Raw genomic sequence first — 16,296 nt, 5'->3', positions numbered from 1 at the left:
ATGTGATCTGGCTGCTTGCAGGACAGAGAGGGGAGCTGCCTCCACAGACATCTAGCCATCTGGCCTTTTCTGAGGAACTTGGCTGGTAAGCTCATTTGAATAATTGGTTTTGGCGGTGTACACTTGTGGGTTAGACACTCAATTATACTAAGGGCCCAAGTGTCCTTTCAGTCTCCATAAAATCATCACTCAGGTTACATAAAGCTCGAGAGTCTCTGGGAGATAAGGATCTGTCTGGCCTTGGCCTTTGCTCTGGTTGCATCTCAAGTATGTGACTCTTATGACCTTCAATGGGCTATTTACTTTCTCTATGTCTTATAACTCCTACTCTGTCTCTACCACAGGCCTTTCAAAGGGCTCTTTGAAAAGATGGGGGAGTTGTGATTCAAACAAATAAATGAAAGGGGGTGGACTTAGGTACAGATTTAGGTGAAGGAAAATCCAGTGCAGGATAGTCAAGTGCATATGGGTTCTGTCAGGACTGTGGGCCCCAGAATGAGGTTGTGATAGACCCTTCCCGGCCCTATTCCACAAATTAGATCAGTGTGCTAGAGGGAGGTAGATATTATACCCTGATTTCCTTGTCTGTCAATAGAAAATCAGGGCTCAGCTGTGCTAAGGGTTAAATGAAATAATAATGGCAAAATTCTTGGAATAGTGGCAGGACTGGAAGAAGGAGTACATGTTAGCTACCATCATTATCACCATTATCACCATCATTCAGTTCTAGACATTATGACTCAAAGACAATGACAAACATCTGGAGTCTGGAGAACAACAGGGAGGACAGGGTATGAGATTACATACAACAAGTTGAAAGGTTCTGAGCATGTCACCTTACAGAGCTGGAACTGGCAACGGTGAGAAAGGAGAAAAAGCAAAGATACACAATCTTCAAACAATTGGATGACTGCTGTGTAGAAACTAATCTGGACCAGTGTGAGCCTTCAAAAGCCAGAGACAGGTAGCTTGAGTATGAAGTCCTCTCTAACAAGCAGAGGGAGCACCAGTACAGCTGATAACTTAGAATGCGGGGAGACACTGTGCCTGAGATTCTCAGTTAGGGCGATATGCCAGCAGCCCTCAAAGATGCTGCTGAGGGACCCCTGCCCTGGGCAAGGCACTGCACCACATATTGGTCCATGATGCTGTAAGACAGGAAAGGTAGGGGAGACAGGGGAAGAGGAGCTGGAAGCTCTCTCAATGGACCTGCTACGGAGCATTGTTCTCCATTTCCAGACCAGTGGAAAAGTGAAGTTTTGATATTGACAACATGAACATTATTTTATAATCTATACAGTTGATTTTATGTTCCAATCTATCTTGGACAGCTTTAAATGTCCTTAATTCCTTCTCTAGATTCCGAGATGAAGGAAGCAGAGCAGTTACAGTGTCTGTGTATGTATCTGTCTGTCTGTCTGTCTGTCTGTCTGTCTGTCTGTCTCTTTCTCTGTTAGAAATACTTCCCCTGACATTTTAATCTCACTATATTTAATGCTGTTTTGCTGTTATCCCTAGTACCCTTTTGTGTCTGTTGAATTCTTAAGATTCTCCCATACTTAGAATTGTTTTTTACCTGTGTGTATGTAAGCATATATGACTTTATTACTTGTACCATAAGCATGTAGGAGCCTATGGAGGTCATAAAGAACTTAAGTGTTGGGGCTGGGGATTTAGCTCAGTGGTAGAGCGCTTACCTAGGAAGCGCAAGGCCCTGGGTTCGGTCCCCAGCTCCGAAAAAAAGAACCAAAAAAAAAAAAAAAAGAGAACTTAAGTGTCAAATCCCTTAGAACTGGAGTTACTGATTGTAAGTCACTATGTGGGTGCTAGGAACCAAATCAAGGTCCTCTGCAAGAGCAGTGAACACTCTTAAGTGCTGAGCCATCTCTCCAGCCCCAGGCCCCCAATTCTTTAAAATTCCTCCCTTGTCACCCCTAATCAGAAAGAAGGGAGGCTCTCTCAGGTTTAAGAGACAGTATAGCACAAGGTAAGATGAAGGTATGGTCTCCTGGGTATACTAATGTGGGTAACCTTTTATGCCAGGGAACCTAGGATAGATTCTTTATTAACTCTGTACCCCATTGTTTTCCTCTGTTTAAAATGGGGTTGTCATACCAACTCCCTCCCTTCTGATTTCTCAAGAACCAGCATAGGGCACTAACACCCAGAAAGTTCTCAATAATCCTAGCTGAGATTGGACATAATGTACTGAAGCATCTTTGCTACAGTAGGGTTTCCAGGGCCAAGAGAGACATACTGACCCCAAGCCTTTGCAACTCCTATAGCATCTAGCTCTATATCAGGGTCTGCAGTAGGTCTGGGTCATAAAGCAGAATCATTTCTGTACCACCCAGAGAGGTCTGTTCCACCCCCCACCTCCACAATCCTAAGACACACTGAAGTCTTCAGAAGATGAGAAATTTCACAGCATCCTTTTGGGTAACTGCTATCTTTTGGGTAACTGCGTATTTTATGATGACTAATAGGCAATTACTATGGTAATATTGCAATTCAGCATGTGTGAGGTTTGGGAAATGAGAAATTATGGGTAACTACTTTGGACTCATTTCTATGGTAACAAAAAGTAATTGTCATTAAATACCAGTTATTCTGAGGCTGTACCTGGTAATTATAGATTTTTATGCCCAGAAACATAAATAAAACCAATAAATTTATTCCAAGGTCTATGACTGTTTACTTATACGTGGCTCTATGGAATACACAATGACAAACACCTAATTAAGAAATGCAAACCCAACACAGAATTTCATATTGTCATATGGAGATGGAAGGTCTGTTTTTCAGCGGAAAGGCATTGTTACCAATGTTCAGAAAATACAGCAGGGTGCAGGGGCGAGTAGGGCTGCCTTCACTGTAGAGGAAGCAATGAGAATGGAGGAGGTGGCAGGCCCCCTCAGTCTGCATGGAAAAACCTTGTTTTCTGTAACTCATTGATAACTGCTTACTGATTCTAAGCAGATCTGCCAAGGTGTCCCAACCTCAATGGTCTGACAGCTCCTCTCAGCTCCTTGGTTCTATGATGCTGGGCATTACAATATCTATTGCTTAAGACATGAGTTGCCAGCTACTCTTTGAACGCTTTGAAAACATCTATATTTCAAAATCAATAGTCATGCTGTTTGTTTTCAATGTGGTAGAGTACAAAATAACAAAATTTCTCAGATTAACCATGGTAAGTGTGGAGCTCAATGGCATTAAGCACCCATGATGCTTTGCTATCAGCCCTATCACCCACTGCTGCTGAAACTCTAGACCTGTTAATCCATACAAGGTGACTTCTTCTCCCCTTCCCAAAGCTCCAGGCAACCATCATGGTGCTTTCTGTCTCTGTGCTTTGAGTGACCACATGAACTACCTCATGTAAGTAGATCCATCCAGTATTTGTCTTCTTGTGAGTGGTTTGTTTCATTTGACATTGCTATTCTGTACGTCCATCTATGGGGTAGACATGCTTCTCCCAGTAGAGCCTTTCCCCAAAGCATCTACTAGGTAATGAGAGCTGCCTTTTACTACATTTAGTTCCACCAAGAAGGCTGGGGAAAACTGAGACTTGGGGTGAAATCTGTGTTGTCCAAGGACAGTAAGCCCTGAAGACCAAAGAAAGAAAACTCCTTGTGTTCTCTGTTTCCACCTAAGGCTGGTAAAGAGGTAGTGGCCAGAGACCCTGGATGGAAGCCTGGAGCCTTGCCTGCAGCCCTCCATCCTCTTAGGCATAGTCTCCCATTTTCTGAAGGGGATATAATAAAAACTGACTTTCCTTTCTCAAACTGTTGTAGTGATCAAATGGGGCGTTTAAATGCCTTTAAAAGTACTGGGCTCTATGAGCTAAGCAAAGTGGTATCTGAGAATTCAGGATGTGTTAGGTCCTAACAGCAGCTCATCCTGGTAAGTCAGAAGAGCATTCATGTCATAATGCTGTGCGATGAAACCGTTGTGGTTGGAGGCTGACAGCTTCTGGCCATAGTTCCTCTCTTCTGGGGATGTTAGTTTTGTGCTGCAGCACAATCATTACATGCCTCCACTCAGTTTATTTGTTCATTCAGAAAATAGAGATAAAGAGCCCATTCTGTGTCAGCTCCTGTGGCAGACTCGACGGGGAACAAAACAGACAAAGTCCTGACAATAGGTTTACAGTGTGGAAGTGGAGACAGCATTAGAAAATGTCACATATATACATGATTACAAATCAGGTCAGGACAATCCGAGGTACTATGAAAGGGTGCGGTGGGGAGCCCTTGATCTATTGCAGGGACTGAGAAGGCCTTCCTGTGTATTAGCTGGGAATTTAACATCTGCAGGGGGAACAGGGACATGGAGTTGGAGTGTTGTGAGCAAGGTAGAGTGCATGCTTGCCCTATGTCTTTATTATACACAATAAAGGTTATGTATTGTCATATCATCTGGTATAACAATTGAAAGAGCTGCTGTGGAATATACTGTGGTTGCTGCATATTGTGATATAAACTTTAATATAGGCCACAAATACTCTTAGCATAGTCATAGCTGAGAACCACACACAGCAATCTAGCTAGTAGACGCTGCTGCTCTTTAACATAATGAATATTCCCAGAATAGTAGAGCAACCATCTGCTGCTATTATGTTCTGGGGTAGAGTATGTGTGCATATTCTCTCCTCTCTCTCTCTCTCTCCCCTGCCCTCTTTCTCTCTCTCCTCCCGTAGCCCAAGCTGCCCTCAAACTCAGTGTGTAGCCAAGAATGACCTTGAATTTCTGACCTTCCTGACTCTACCTCCTGAGTGCTAGAATTAGAGGGATGTGGCATGATGTCTGGTTTCATATGCTGATGAGCATTGAACTCAGGGATCTGTGAGTGCTAGGCAACGAGTTTATAAACGAAAGTGCACTCCCAGGTTATATTAACCTTCTCTACTTGACTATTAGTATCCTAGTGTAGGTATTGTGCTATTAAATATATAGGCTAAGGTAATAGAACTGGGAAAACTGTTTTCCCCTATTTTGGATCACATGCTTCGTTAACATGGAGAAAAGAAAGTGAGGAGTTGGGAGGGAGGGAATAGATTTTTATTTAGAACTTACAATGTGCCAAGTACTACACTTTCAGTGTATTATCTCTCAAAGGCCACTTAACTCTTCAATTTTTCTACAAACAAATGATGACAGAGAGAGAAAGGGAGAGGGAGGAAGGAGGAGAAAGGGAGGGAGGGGGAGAGGAGGGTGTTGAGACCATGTCAGTTAATCAAGGTCCTGGAGCACACAGCTAGTGGTTCACAGCAAAGGCCATGTGATCACTCACTCCCTTCACAACTCTGAAGACCCTATGTCCCCCCCACACTGCAGGGAAGTGGCCTGTGATCTGCCTTTCCAACTCCAGGAGGTGCCTCAGAGCAGGCCTGTCTTGTTAGAGCCTCAGAGTCAGCCAGGTCCAGCCCTGGCTGCCACAGGATAGACAGCAGGGAGGACAGCCCTTCAACTATGTCTGTCCATTGCTGGGCAGAGATCTGAGACAGATTCCTTGCTTCTCTGGGGGCACTGCACATCCAGAGGAAGAGGGTGAGAGAATGCAAGTCAAAGGAGCACAAGAGGGAAGCAGACATGGCTGCCTGTGTTCTGGCCCATGTCTCGTGGTCTCACTATTATCCTGTGAAATCTGGCTTTGCTTATTGCTCCAGAGTTCTAAGGGCCAGCAAGCCTGACTCCCTCCCTCCCTCATTCACAGCCATCCCTGCTCTATTAAGCTAGTTTGAGTGGACTTTTTATATGCGCAAGCAGAAAAGCCTTAATTCAGCTCGACTGTGAAGATTAAATGTGAGGGCTTGACCAACCATTGAGTTGGCAAGCAGACTTCTCGGGATGGCATGCACCAACATGTTTCCTAAGCCTAACACGGGTGGTAGAGTGCACAGAGCTCTGCACTTATCATTTAGAAATACCGAGGTCTGTAATTCTCTTTTGGAACATATGCAACATCCTGCAAAGTCTGATTGTAAAAGCTGAGTTTAATTTCACTTGGTTGAACATTTCCTACATTTGTTTGATTCTCTTTCCTGCAACACACCTTAGAAAGCCACACCAAACTCAAGAAATACTGCTGTAGAGAGAGAGAGAGGGTGTGGGAGGAACTGGCTCAGGGAGCTCTAGGGCACTGTGAAACCATGAATTCCGAGTCTTTATTATTGTCTTTTCTACACTCCAAAGCTGTAGAAATGGATTCTCATGATTGATAGGCTCCTTTTGGTACTCAGATCTGTTTTAATAGCAGGATTAATGCTGTGGTTAGAGACTTTAGCAACTCTCATAATGAGAAAGAATCATATTTTCTCACCAGGAGAATGTTGGGAGTTGAAACTTTACCATGAAAGCATTTCTAGACTTAGAGCTTCCTGCCCTCAGTCACAAAATCTGGACCTTGGAGATGTATAGGAAGCTATCTAACCCTCGCTCCTACTCCTTGACAATGTGAAACACAGAGAAAAGAGCTGTGTTGACCAAGGTCATGGACCTATTTCTGGATAATCATTCCCTGGACAGCAGATGATGGCATAAATAGCCATGTAGAGTGGCAGAGTTGACCTCTCTTTGACCACTGCAGCTCTTGTAATTAAACAGAATTGTTAACATAAATCAAATGGTCTTTCCACCAGTATTATCACTAACCACACATTCTGTCTGGGGAAGGTAGAATGGGATTACTCCTGGGCCTGCAACAAGCCATAAAACCTGCAGATGCTAATGAGCCATCACTCCAGCCAATTAAGAGAAGGAGCAAAATTGACTTTAATGAAGGCTCCATGCATCCCATGGGTCTCTCTCAGACACGAGGGTGCCAGAGAGCCCCTCTGGACCTAATTTCCATGGTTTTTGGAGTAGTAAAGCAGCCCTGTATAAAATGGGCCTACCTGGTTGTGGGGAGATCATATATTCCAATGCAGTCAAGGGCGTTAGGAAAGTCCCATCTGTTTCCTTCCTTCATCAATAAAGCCATCTCTTTCATTCACTTACATTCATCAAACATTTCTTCAACATTTATTATTTGCTAATGCCTACTACTAGCTAGTGAGCACACAGAGGTTGTCTTCTGTTCTGGTGACCTGAAGTCCAGTGACATTTGTGAACACCCTCCAAAGCTGTAGCAATGAATTCTCATGACTGATTGGTTCCTTGTTCCTTTTCCAACAGGTAGGCCTGTGAGGACCCAGAAGGGAATTGCTACTTCCTTTTTTGGGGTTGAGGGAATGGTTTCTAGAAGGTAGACATAGGTTGAGTTGTTGAGAGAGTTAGCTGGTAAGTAAGGGAGGAGATGGTTCTATAAAGAAAACCCTCATGAAGGAAAAGTAGCAGGAGCCACCATGCTTATCCAGCGTGGCGACAGGCTTTTCTTTGACAAGTCAAAGGACTATGTCTGAGAGGAAAGAGAGTGGGGCAGACTAAAGTCAGTTTTTAGGTCACACAGAGTCTTACATGCAAGGCTGGGGAAGTTGATCTTTGTCTTGACGTTTGTGGACCTCCTGGAATCTAAAGTTGTATCATTTGGGCAGTGAAGTTAGACTGTCAATTATTTCTGGCTATGTGGCTTTGGACAAATCAGTTGCTTCAGCTGTGAAGTAAGGGTAATAAAACTGTCTCTCTGCGAACTCATTGTTATTTTGGCAAACGATCCCCTGGGCAGTGGAAGTTTAGATGGTAAATGAAGGTTCTATGATTGGAGAAAGAACATTCAAGATATGGCACACAAGTGGGAGGATGGTTGGGTGGTCTATGTCCATCCAGGGAGAAGTGCTGCCCATATGATCCAGGTCACTGTTCTCCTTCATTAATGATCTCCAGAGAGAAATACAGAAACATATCAGGGAGCATTATAACCACTCTCTGGGATTCTGCAAAGCACATTCCTCCCTACCATCCCTTCTGATACAACCACCATGCTCAGAAATGGTGTCTCTTACACAAGGAAAATTGGGGATCAGAGAGAAAGAGAGTGAGTCCTTCAAGGTCATGGAAGAAGTAGGTGCTAAAATTAATATTACTTCTCTCAGTTCTTAGTCCAGCAGCCTGTTCAGAAAACTCAAGCAAGTGACTTTGGGTGGTTGTCTATAAATAGCCAAGGACATTAGCTTCACTCAGGAGGTGGAGTGAAATTTCTGCTAATTTTTACATTTCCTCTAATGGTTAGAGGAACCATTCTTTCTTAAAAGTTTGTTACCTGGTTTCTTCTTGCTTTCATACCTCCATCCTGTGACTTCCTGCTCCCACACATCCCCAGCCCCTCACCTGTAGTTGCCCAGGTAGACTCCATCAGGGTTAAGCATTGGTGCAATCTTGAAGACCAAATGTTCTCGCAGGACACGGGCAATTGGATGCTGACTTACGAGGAAGTCAATGATCCCTAGGGAGAAAGACATACTTGAGTTAGCCTCAAATTATTTCAGGGAGGATGGGTACATTTTTTTCTTAGTCCAAAAGAAAGAAAAAAGAAAAAGTAAAAGAAACAAAAAGACAAGATAGCCCGTGACTTTTGGCCTCTGTCAGCTGTCTACATGTGATTATGGATATATTGGTATGTCTAGGTGTTTACCAATGGATTGTCCAAATGTATCTTTGGTTCTAAAGAAAGATGGTTCAAAACATATAACATTGAGTCCTAGGGACAAGAGGGAAAAACACTTCATGCAGAGCGAGCAGAGGATTTCCAATCATTTGAGCTGGGTCTTGGAGGACCCTAGATAACAGCAACAAACTCAGGAGGACGCTCTTATCACATAACAACATAGTTGGGTTCTGAAGTAGCCTCCCTAGTATCCCTATGGTGGTGAACTGCATCCATCTAAAGGAAAGAGGTTGAAATGTAAGAGCTCTCAGCCCTGCCCCGTGCTCTCTATTCCATGTGTCCATTTCACTGGAGACTTGAACATACAGTCAAACTACTGCTCTGACATTTCATGAAATTGGTGTAATGCTATAACATGACAGGAGTCTCCCAAATGTAGAGGGGGAATGTCTCCTGATGGATGAGAGCGAGTCCCTAAACTGAGCCCTTGTAGGTCTTGACAAACAGGCATGGGGAAGACAGCAGGGTAACTAAGAACAACTCATGTGCCCAGCAGCAGACATTTAGCTCTTGGAATGATAAATCACTTCAGAGATCATTCCAAAGCTGCTGTGACCAGCAAGGGACATCTCAGGCTTTTCATTATGCCAGCCTGAGAATCCATGGGCAGCCGAGGGCCAGTTGGACATCATTTACTTCTCGACCGATGCGGCAGTGGACCAGATGCCCTAATTTATTTGTTGGTCCTCATATTAGAGTTGCAGTTTGCCAATAAACAGGCAGGGTAATGATGCCAGGCGCCCTTGTTAGGAGCTAATAATTGCTTAATCTGTCCGCTAATTGACCCTGGCTCCCAGGGCAGCCCTCCATCAAGGAGCCAGCCGGTGCACAAGGGCTGGGCTATGCTGCCTTAGAGAACGGCTTCTGGAAATGGAGGTGCTCACCTCCTTCACAGATGAGCAGATTAATTGGGCTGCCAATTAGGCACCTAATAAAGGAATGAGAGAAAACAAAGCCAGACAGAGTAGGGCCATCCAAAAGAGCTCACTTTTCAAGGTGGACTTGGGGCAATGAGAAGGTAAATTTTAGACTTATCTCTTAGCTCTAAGTTAGAATCAACAGAACAAGAACCCTTCCCACCCATCTTTCTTTCTATCCCCTCAACCCACCAACTCCACATTTGCTAGGAATCAAGTGCATGTCCTTCTGCTTGCAAGGCAAGCAATGTACTGACTGATCCACTTCCCCAGACTACAACTTGTCTTATTATAAGAGCAGAATCATCAGATTCTCTCTGTCTCTCTGTTTCTCTCCCTCTCCCTCTCCCTCTCTCTCTCTCTCTCTCTCTCTCTCTCTCTCTCTCTCTCCCTTCCTTCCTCCCTCTCTCCTTCCATCCTTCCCTTCCTCCATTTATGGCTTGGTAGGATGGTTTCTAGAAGAGGACCAAGCTAAGTTGCCCAGAGGTTTGATGAGACAAAGAAGGGCTAAAGAGGTACTGGGTAGAGGGCCACCTCATAAAGGTAGAGTAGCAGGAAGTGAAACATAGTGAGAAGGAACATGGGAGAAAGGAAAAATGGAAAAGCAATGCCATGCCTGGCATAGTCAAAAGCACTATAAGGACAGAAGGAGCAGAGGGATCCAGGGAGCAGAGAAGACCTAGGGATTTATATTTGAATCTTAGCTGGTTACTGACTGTAAGTGTTGAGAGATTGCTCTAAATAGTCTTCTCATTTCAATGGAAGGATGCATCCTAATGTGTCAAGGGAGGAGTGATTGCCTTCTGCTTGCTGTGAGAGACCAATAGTCTCTATGGCACCAGTCATAGCCATGGCTTTGCCATGTCTTTCCTTCAAACAGATATCCAGACTGGGGAAAACAGGACAATAGGAAGGTGGGGAAGAGATGGGAAGTGGCTGAAGATCTAAAATTAAAGTTAGGTGCAGAGATTCTTGCCTGATGCCAATCTCCAGCTAGACAGGATGGGCTTTTGCAGGTCAGTTAATATTCAGTCAAACCTTATTTTCATTGTCTTTATTTATCCCAGATTGTGTGGCTTGGGACTGGGCCCACAGGAAGTGCTTAAGAAATCCCTAGGGATGGGGCCTAGAGAGATGGCTCAGCAGTTAAGGGCACATATTGCTCTTACAGAAGACCTAAGTTTGATTCGCAGAACTCACATCAGACGGCTGATACCCTGCCTGAAATTTAAAGGTAGGGACATTTGATCGGTCTGGTTTCTGTTGCACATTCACTCAAATGTACTACCCACACAGACACACACAAGTACCTAGAATTTTAAATAATAAAACTAAATGTTCTTTAAGGAGGAGGGAGAAATGCTTGTTGATAGATCATCCCTTAAAAAAACCTGAGATTAGTTGAATGACAGCCACTCCCTTTGCAAACTGAGCATCCTAAGATGAAGACAATGTTCATGCAGTGGAGTCAAGCACGATAAGATGGAGGTCCACTCTTACTAGCCAACGAAGGCCCAAATGAGAGCTTCCTAGAGTAATAAGAACCTACGCAAAGCTCTTGACTCCACCAAGGTTGAAGGAAGTACGTGAGAAGGGGTCTTGGAGAAAAGGCCAGCAAGATGGGCGAGCAAGATGAAAGGCTCCAGAAAGGTAAAGACAATTTACACCAAGGCTCGGTGGCAAGAAAAAAGATGACCTCTTTACACCATGTAGTTCTTCATCAGGGCTTTAACATCGGTGTTAAAAATGCAGAGTCTCTAAAATCTGGACTCTTCAGGTTTGAGTCCTCTCAGGAGCCATTCATTTGCTGTGTGGCCTCATTTTCCCCACTCCTCAGTTTCCCCAGCAGTTAAAAATGAGAGATTAATAATTATTATGGGTTACTACCAAGATTATGAGTTGATGAAATTTTGTGTCTGGCATAGAGTAAACATGTAACTGTGTTGTTTTAGTTATGGTTTTCAATGTTTTACATATAGGTGGCAGGAAGGGATGAGAAATGTGAGAGACAAATAGGAAAAGCAAGCAAGGAACCCAGTAATCCAAATATATATGCACAGACAGATAGAGATAAGTAGATAGATATTATAGATATAGATATAGATATGGGTATGAGATATATGATATCACTAGAGAATCACTGTAAGGTTTAAGCTGGGAAAACACAGGTCAATTCTTGACTTTGGAGAGCACCTCTAGCTACAGTGTACCAGAGGGAAAGAATAAGAGTGGGTGAGAATCTGGCAGCCAGGAGGGGTAGACATGTAGAGGGGAACTAAAAGATATAAGGCACCTGGCAGTGAGGAGTCATGATCTGACATACTGCTGACCAACATGGGCTCTGGAGAAACTAAAGCCTAGAGAATCATGAGGCTGCGGCCAGTGAATGGGAGGTGATGCTGCTGTCAAACACATCTGCACTCTGCTCAAATCATCAACCCTGCAGGGAATGACTGAGATGAAGCCACAGGTCTAAAAGAATGTGGCCTCAAAATAGAAACTGGGTCTAGAACAATAAGGAAAAGTATCTTTCCTGAGTCTGCGACATTGAGGGACCAAGGCCTGCCTGTGCTGTGTCTGCCTTCCCTCCATGATGAATGCTCTAGGGAAGGACTGATGTACTTGTTCTGTCCTATTCTTAGGGCACTGGTGTCTGGCACAGCAATGGTGCTTAATAGAAGAATGTGAGATGACTGTAGTCAGACCTTCAATAACAACTGTACACTCAGTATTTTAACTGATTGGCTCAATTTTACAAACAGGGAAACAAAGTCAGAGTGTGACTTCACCCATAGGGGTCTAGTTGAGATCTAGACCTAGTTCTGATGGCTTTAAAGTGGTGCTTTTTCTGTTATGACAAGATAGAAAGAACCAGATGACTGCTCGCATGTGTTTTAGAGAATTATTTACATCTGTGGCATTGTTTCCCTCCAGAGAGTTCTGTGTGAGGTTTATTGTTTCTGTTCTCTGTTCAGAAACAGCATCCTGGAGTGAGGAGAATCCAGACTCGCAAGGCAGGAAAGGCATCTGCTGGGCCCAGGGTACCACATGCACAACAGAGGCCACTCCAGACCTTCCCTGGCTGTGCTAAACCCATACTGCCATCAGCCAAGCTCATTGTCCTCAAATTATGGAATCATGGGGTTCACGGAATTTATTTCTTCTGCCTTCATGCTAGGCTCTGCCTACATCACAGATGTAAAGTGAAAAGCTCCATTTCTCTTGTGATGTAAGGCTAATTGTGCCAGAGACAGAGAAGAGGAAGAATAAGGAGGAACAGATGTGGGAATAAAAGCAGAGCCAGAGAAGAACAAATAGTGGGACATTTTAGGTTGTGCTGAGTCCTGATGGCTGCTGGTGTTGATGGCTGTGAAATGGTGGTGTGAGAGCTTGTGTGTGTTCTTGGGTACCCAGTCACATAGATGCACACATGCCTCCGTGTGTGTGTGTGTGTGTGTGTGTGTGTATGTGTGTGTGTGTGTGTGTGTGTGTGTGTGTGTGTGTACATGCCCTCTTCTCTTCTCTTTTTTCCCTTACAAAGTAATCCTGAGGTTACTTCTAATTCTGACAAAGTGATTTCCTTAGAGGACCAGTTCTTTATTTACACACACACACACACACACACACACACACACACACACACACACACTAGCTAGCCCTTGGAGTGAATTTTGGCAGGAAGCAGCAAGATCCAGGCAGGGAAGGAGACCATTCCACCACTAACTTGCTAGGTGATGTTCAGTGTGTCCATTCACTTCTCTGGATACAGGGATAGTAACTGTCCACACTGTAGGGAATTTCAAACAGGATATTATCCCCAATTTTGGGGTAAAGATACAGAGGTTCAGAGAGCCAAAGTCTTGATGAAAGCACCCAAATGAGCAGACAGAAATATTAGGACTCAAACCCGGGTCTGTTTAATTCAAACCTCCACAGTGAGGCATGGCTTGCTGGCAGAACCATTTTGGTGGACTCTTCAATTCAACAGGAGGGTCTGAAGAGGACAGAGAGCTCCTTATAGGAGATTTCTTTTTGAATTGAGAAAATGCCAACAGCCTTGGGGAGTTTCAGAGAGAGAGAGAGAGAGAGAGAGAGAGAGAGAGAGAGAGACTGCACTGCCTTGACCAGGGGTCAGAGACTAAGATCTAAGTCTGATTCTGGTCAAGTTTCCAACTTGCAGTAGAGGCTCCAGGTGAAGAGGATTCAGTTGTGGATTCCCCAGAACAGCAAGGAAGAGCAGGACACAGAGCTCTGGAGCCACTGAAGGCAGGTTCATAGTGAGGGGTAGAAAAGCCCCTCAATGCTACACAGAGAGCCTGGGACCTACAAAGTGGTCCATTAATTATTCCTAGAACCTCCTTAATGCTGACATTTTCTTATCTCTATGTTCCAGAGGCTGTTCTAGATGGGTGTGGCTGTTAGCTCCTCTAGTCTTTATATCAACCCCAGGAGGCAGAATTCCTATTGTTTCCCTTTGAGATAAAGAAGTTGAAGCTCAGGGAGGTTCTGTGGCATTCTCAAGGTCACAGTGTAATGCGTGTTGGTGCTGAGATCCAATCTGTCTGCTAAGAGACCTACTAATGCTTCACACACCCTGCCACGGGGCAGCATGGGAGTGCCCTTGTTCTCTCAAATTGTTCTAAGTACAGAAGGAGGAGAGCCTGGCCTCACAGGAACCACAGATGAAGTGGGGGTTGGGGAGGAGTGATAGAAGAGTGACCCATAGTCAGCTTTCTTCAACCATACAGTCTTCAGAAAGTCTAAACTCTTGTCGTCTTTAACACAATCCATTCCAGATACCTGTGACGACAGAATTCCACTATATTCCCAGAAGCAGGTGCAGTAGCAGCTCGCCAGTGAGAACTGTGGTCCCAGCCAGATGGAGACAACCAGGCTTCTTGGGTCTGTTTCCTGCTCAAGGTCACTGAGCCAGTGAATGGAGATGAAAAGAGAATCTCAGCCACTATCCCTCCAGACATCAGTCCTGCCTTTCCTGAGAACCAGGTTGACTGGGGAAAGGGAGTAAGCCTCCGACTGACTAGGGAAAATAAATCTTCAGCTCTGCCTTATGGGGCTTGACTCAGGCTGCCCCCATGGAATACAAACCCAATGTAGGCAGAAAAGCGGGAGTAATGGTGCCTGCCTTGTTCTGCCCCAAGAAAAGATGAATTGCTATATGTCTCAAGAGACAGATGCTGAGGTAGGGAAAGATGGGAAGTTAAACATGGAGGTGGATTCCATTGTCATGAATGAGTGGTGGTATTACTTCAAGTAAGCCACCTTAGCTCTCAGAGCCTCTGAATCCTTGACTGAAAAGTATACACCAACTGTGGGGTGGTCAGAATTCTGTGTTCTTCAAGGTACTAAACTCGACCTTCTAGCATTTCTCAGCCTCAAATGGAACAGGGGAGCAGGTACAGGCAGGGGATATGGCCAGATACAAGATCAAACCCCTTCTTTGCTACTCGCTGGTTGTGTGACCTTGAGCTGTCCCTATGAATTCAGTTTTAGCAAACCAGAGCCAACATAGCTTTTGTTTCTCACAACAGCCTAGATAATGAACCGGATAATCTGGTTTTACAGATGTGGAAAGTGTCCATTGGAGAACCAGTCCTAAACCTTAAATAGATCATGCTTAAATGGGAAAGACATGTGTGTAGATGACATAATGAATCAGAGTAGTAAAGGTCTTTTATTGATGATGCTAATTTTCAGACCTCCAATGTGAGCAGAAAGCAGAGGGTAAGAGGGAGTGCATTATGGAGATCCATGGTGGGACAATTGAAATAAACTGAAAAGACAGAAAGTGTTTGCAAAGTGTTGAAGATGTGACTTCCAAGGCAGGGGAGGAGTGGGGCAAGAACTAGGTGATTAAAAACTGCCCTTTGCAATCAATCTGTGTGGGGTTGCATTGTTATCAGGATGAGACCAGAGAGTCTAGCAAGAGCCAGACCCTGGTGGGCTGTGGACACCATACCAGGGAGGCTGGAGCTTATCTTGAGAAAATAGTGAGGTCAGCATTAGTGCACCGTGCAGTACATTCGAGATTCCTGTTCAGGAAACGGGGAAGCTCCTAAGGTTCTTTTTTATAAAATGGGGTGGTGGCCTTCTGTACCACTCAGACATGATAGGCACTGGGGGTTTGATTTTTCCCGAGCTGAAGATCTTGATGGCAAGACTCACTGCCGTTTTGCAAGCAAGGGCAAAGCAGTTACCTCTCATCAGCTGGGGAAACATATCTGCCGCCAAGTTTAGTAACTGACAGATGGTTTGGAGTAAAGGGGTAGGCAAACCCAGGCGAGACTGGGAAAGGTTATTACAAGGACAGCACTGGGGGCCAAATGCGAGAACGTGAAGGAGTGAGCTGTAGTGACTGGGGCCCGGTCCTGACACTTGACAAGCTGCTGGACTCTTAGCCAGTCACATCCTCTCTCTGAGACTCCGTCTTGTCAGCTGAAAAGAGAGGGAGGCAATCGCACCCAAGCAATATGGGAAGGATGCGATCAGGAAAATGAAACCCACATTTATACGCACACTGCTTGAGAGTTTGCAAAGTAGATTGCTACTTCATCTTTTCGGGTTCCCATGGGAGCAGGGAGGTGGCACGTGTCAAGTTCCTGCTATGTGCGAGGCATAAGACTGGGTGCTGTGTTTACATTCATCTCCTGCCAGCTTCTTAATACGGTCCGGATAGTTCCGTTAGCTTTGTCTTACATTTGCGGGAACTGACCCAGTACTGCAAGGAAGTCTGGCCAATACTTGACCTCCAGGT

The 16,296-nt window shown here is 44.6% G+C and overlaps 1 protein-coding gene across 1 annotated transcript in view; it reads right to left on the bottom strand.

The window, feature by feature from the left end:
* Positions 1–16,296, bottom strand: part of Agbl4 (AGBL carboxypeptidase 4) — a 1,279,356-nt gene that overhangs the window by 110,581 nt on the left and 1,152,479 nt on the right. Inside the window, 1 exon segment of the mRNA NM_001350232.2 lies at positions 8,271–8,385. Coding sequence (NP_001337161.1) covers positions 8,271–8,385 — 115 coding nt within the window.

The sequence above is a fragment of the Rattus norvegicus genome, chromosome 5 (genome assembly GCF_036323735.1).
Source record: "Rattus norvegicus strain BN/NHsdMcwi chromosome 5, GRCr8, whole genome shotgun sequence".
NCBI lineage: Eukaryota > Metazoa > Chordata > Mammalia > Rodentia > Muridae > Rattus > Rattus norvegicus.
The sequence above is the reverse complement of the archived record's forward strand: the minus strand, read 5'-3'. Positions and strand labels throughout refer to the sequence as shown.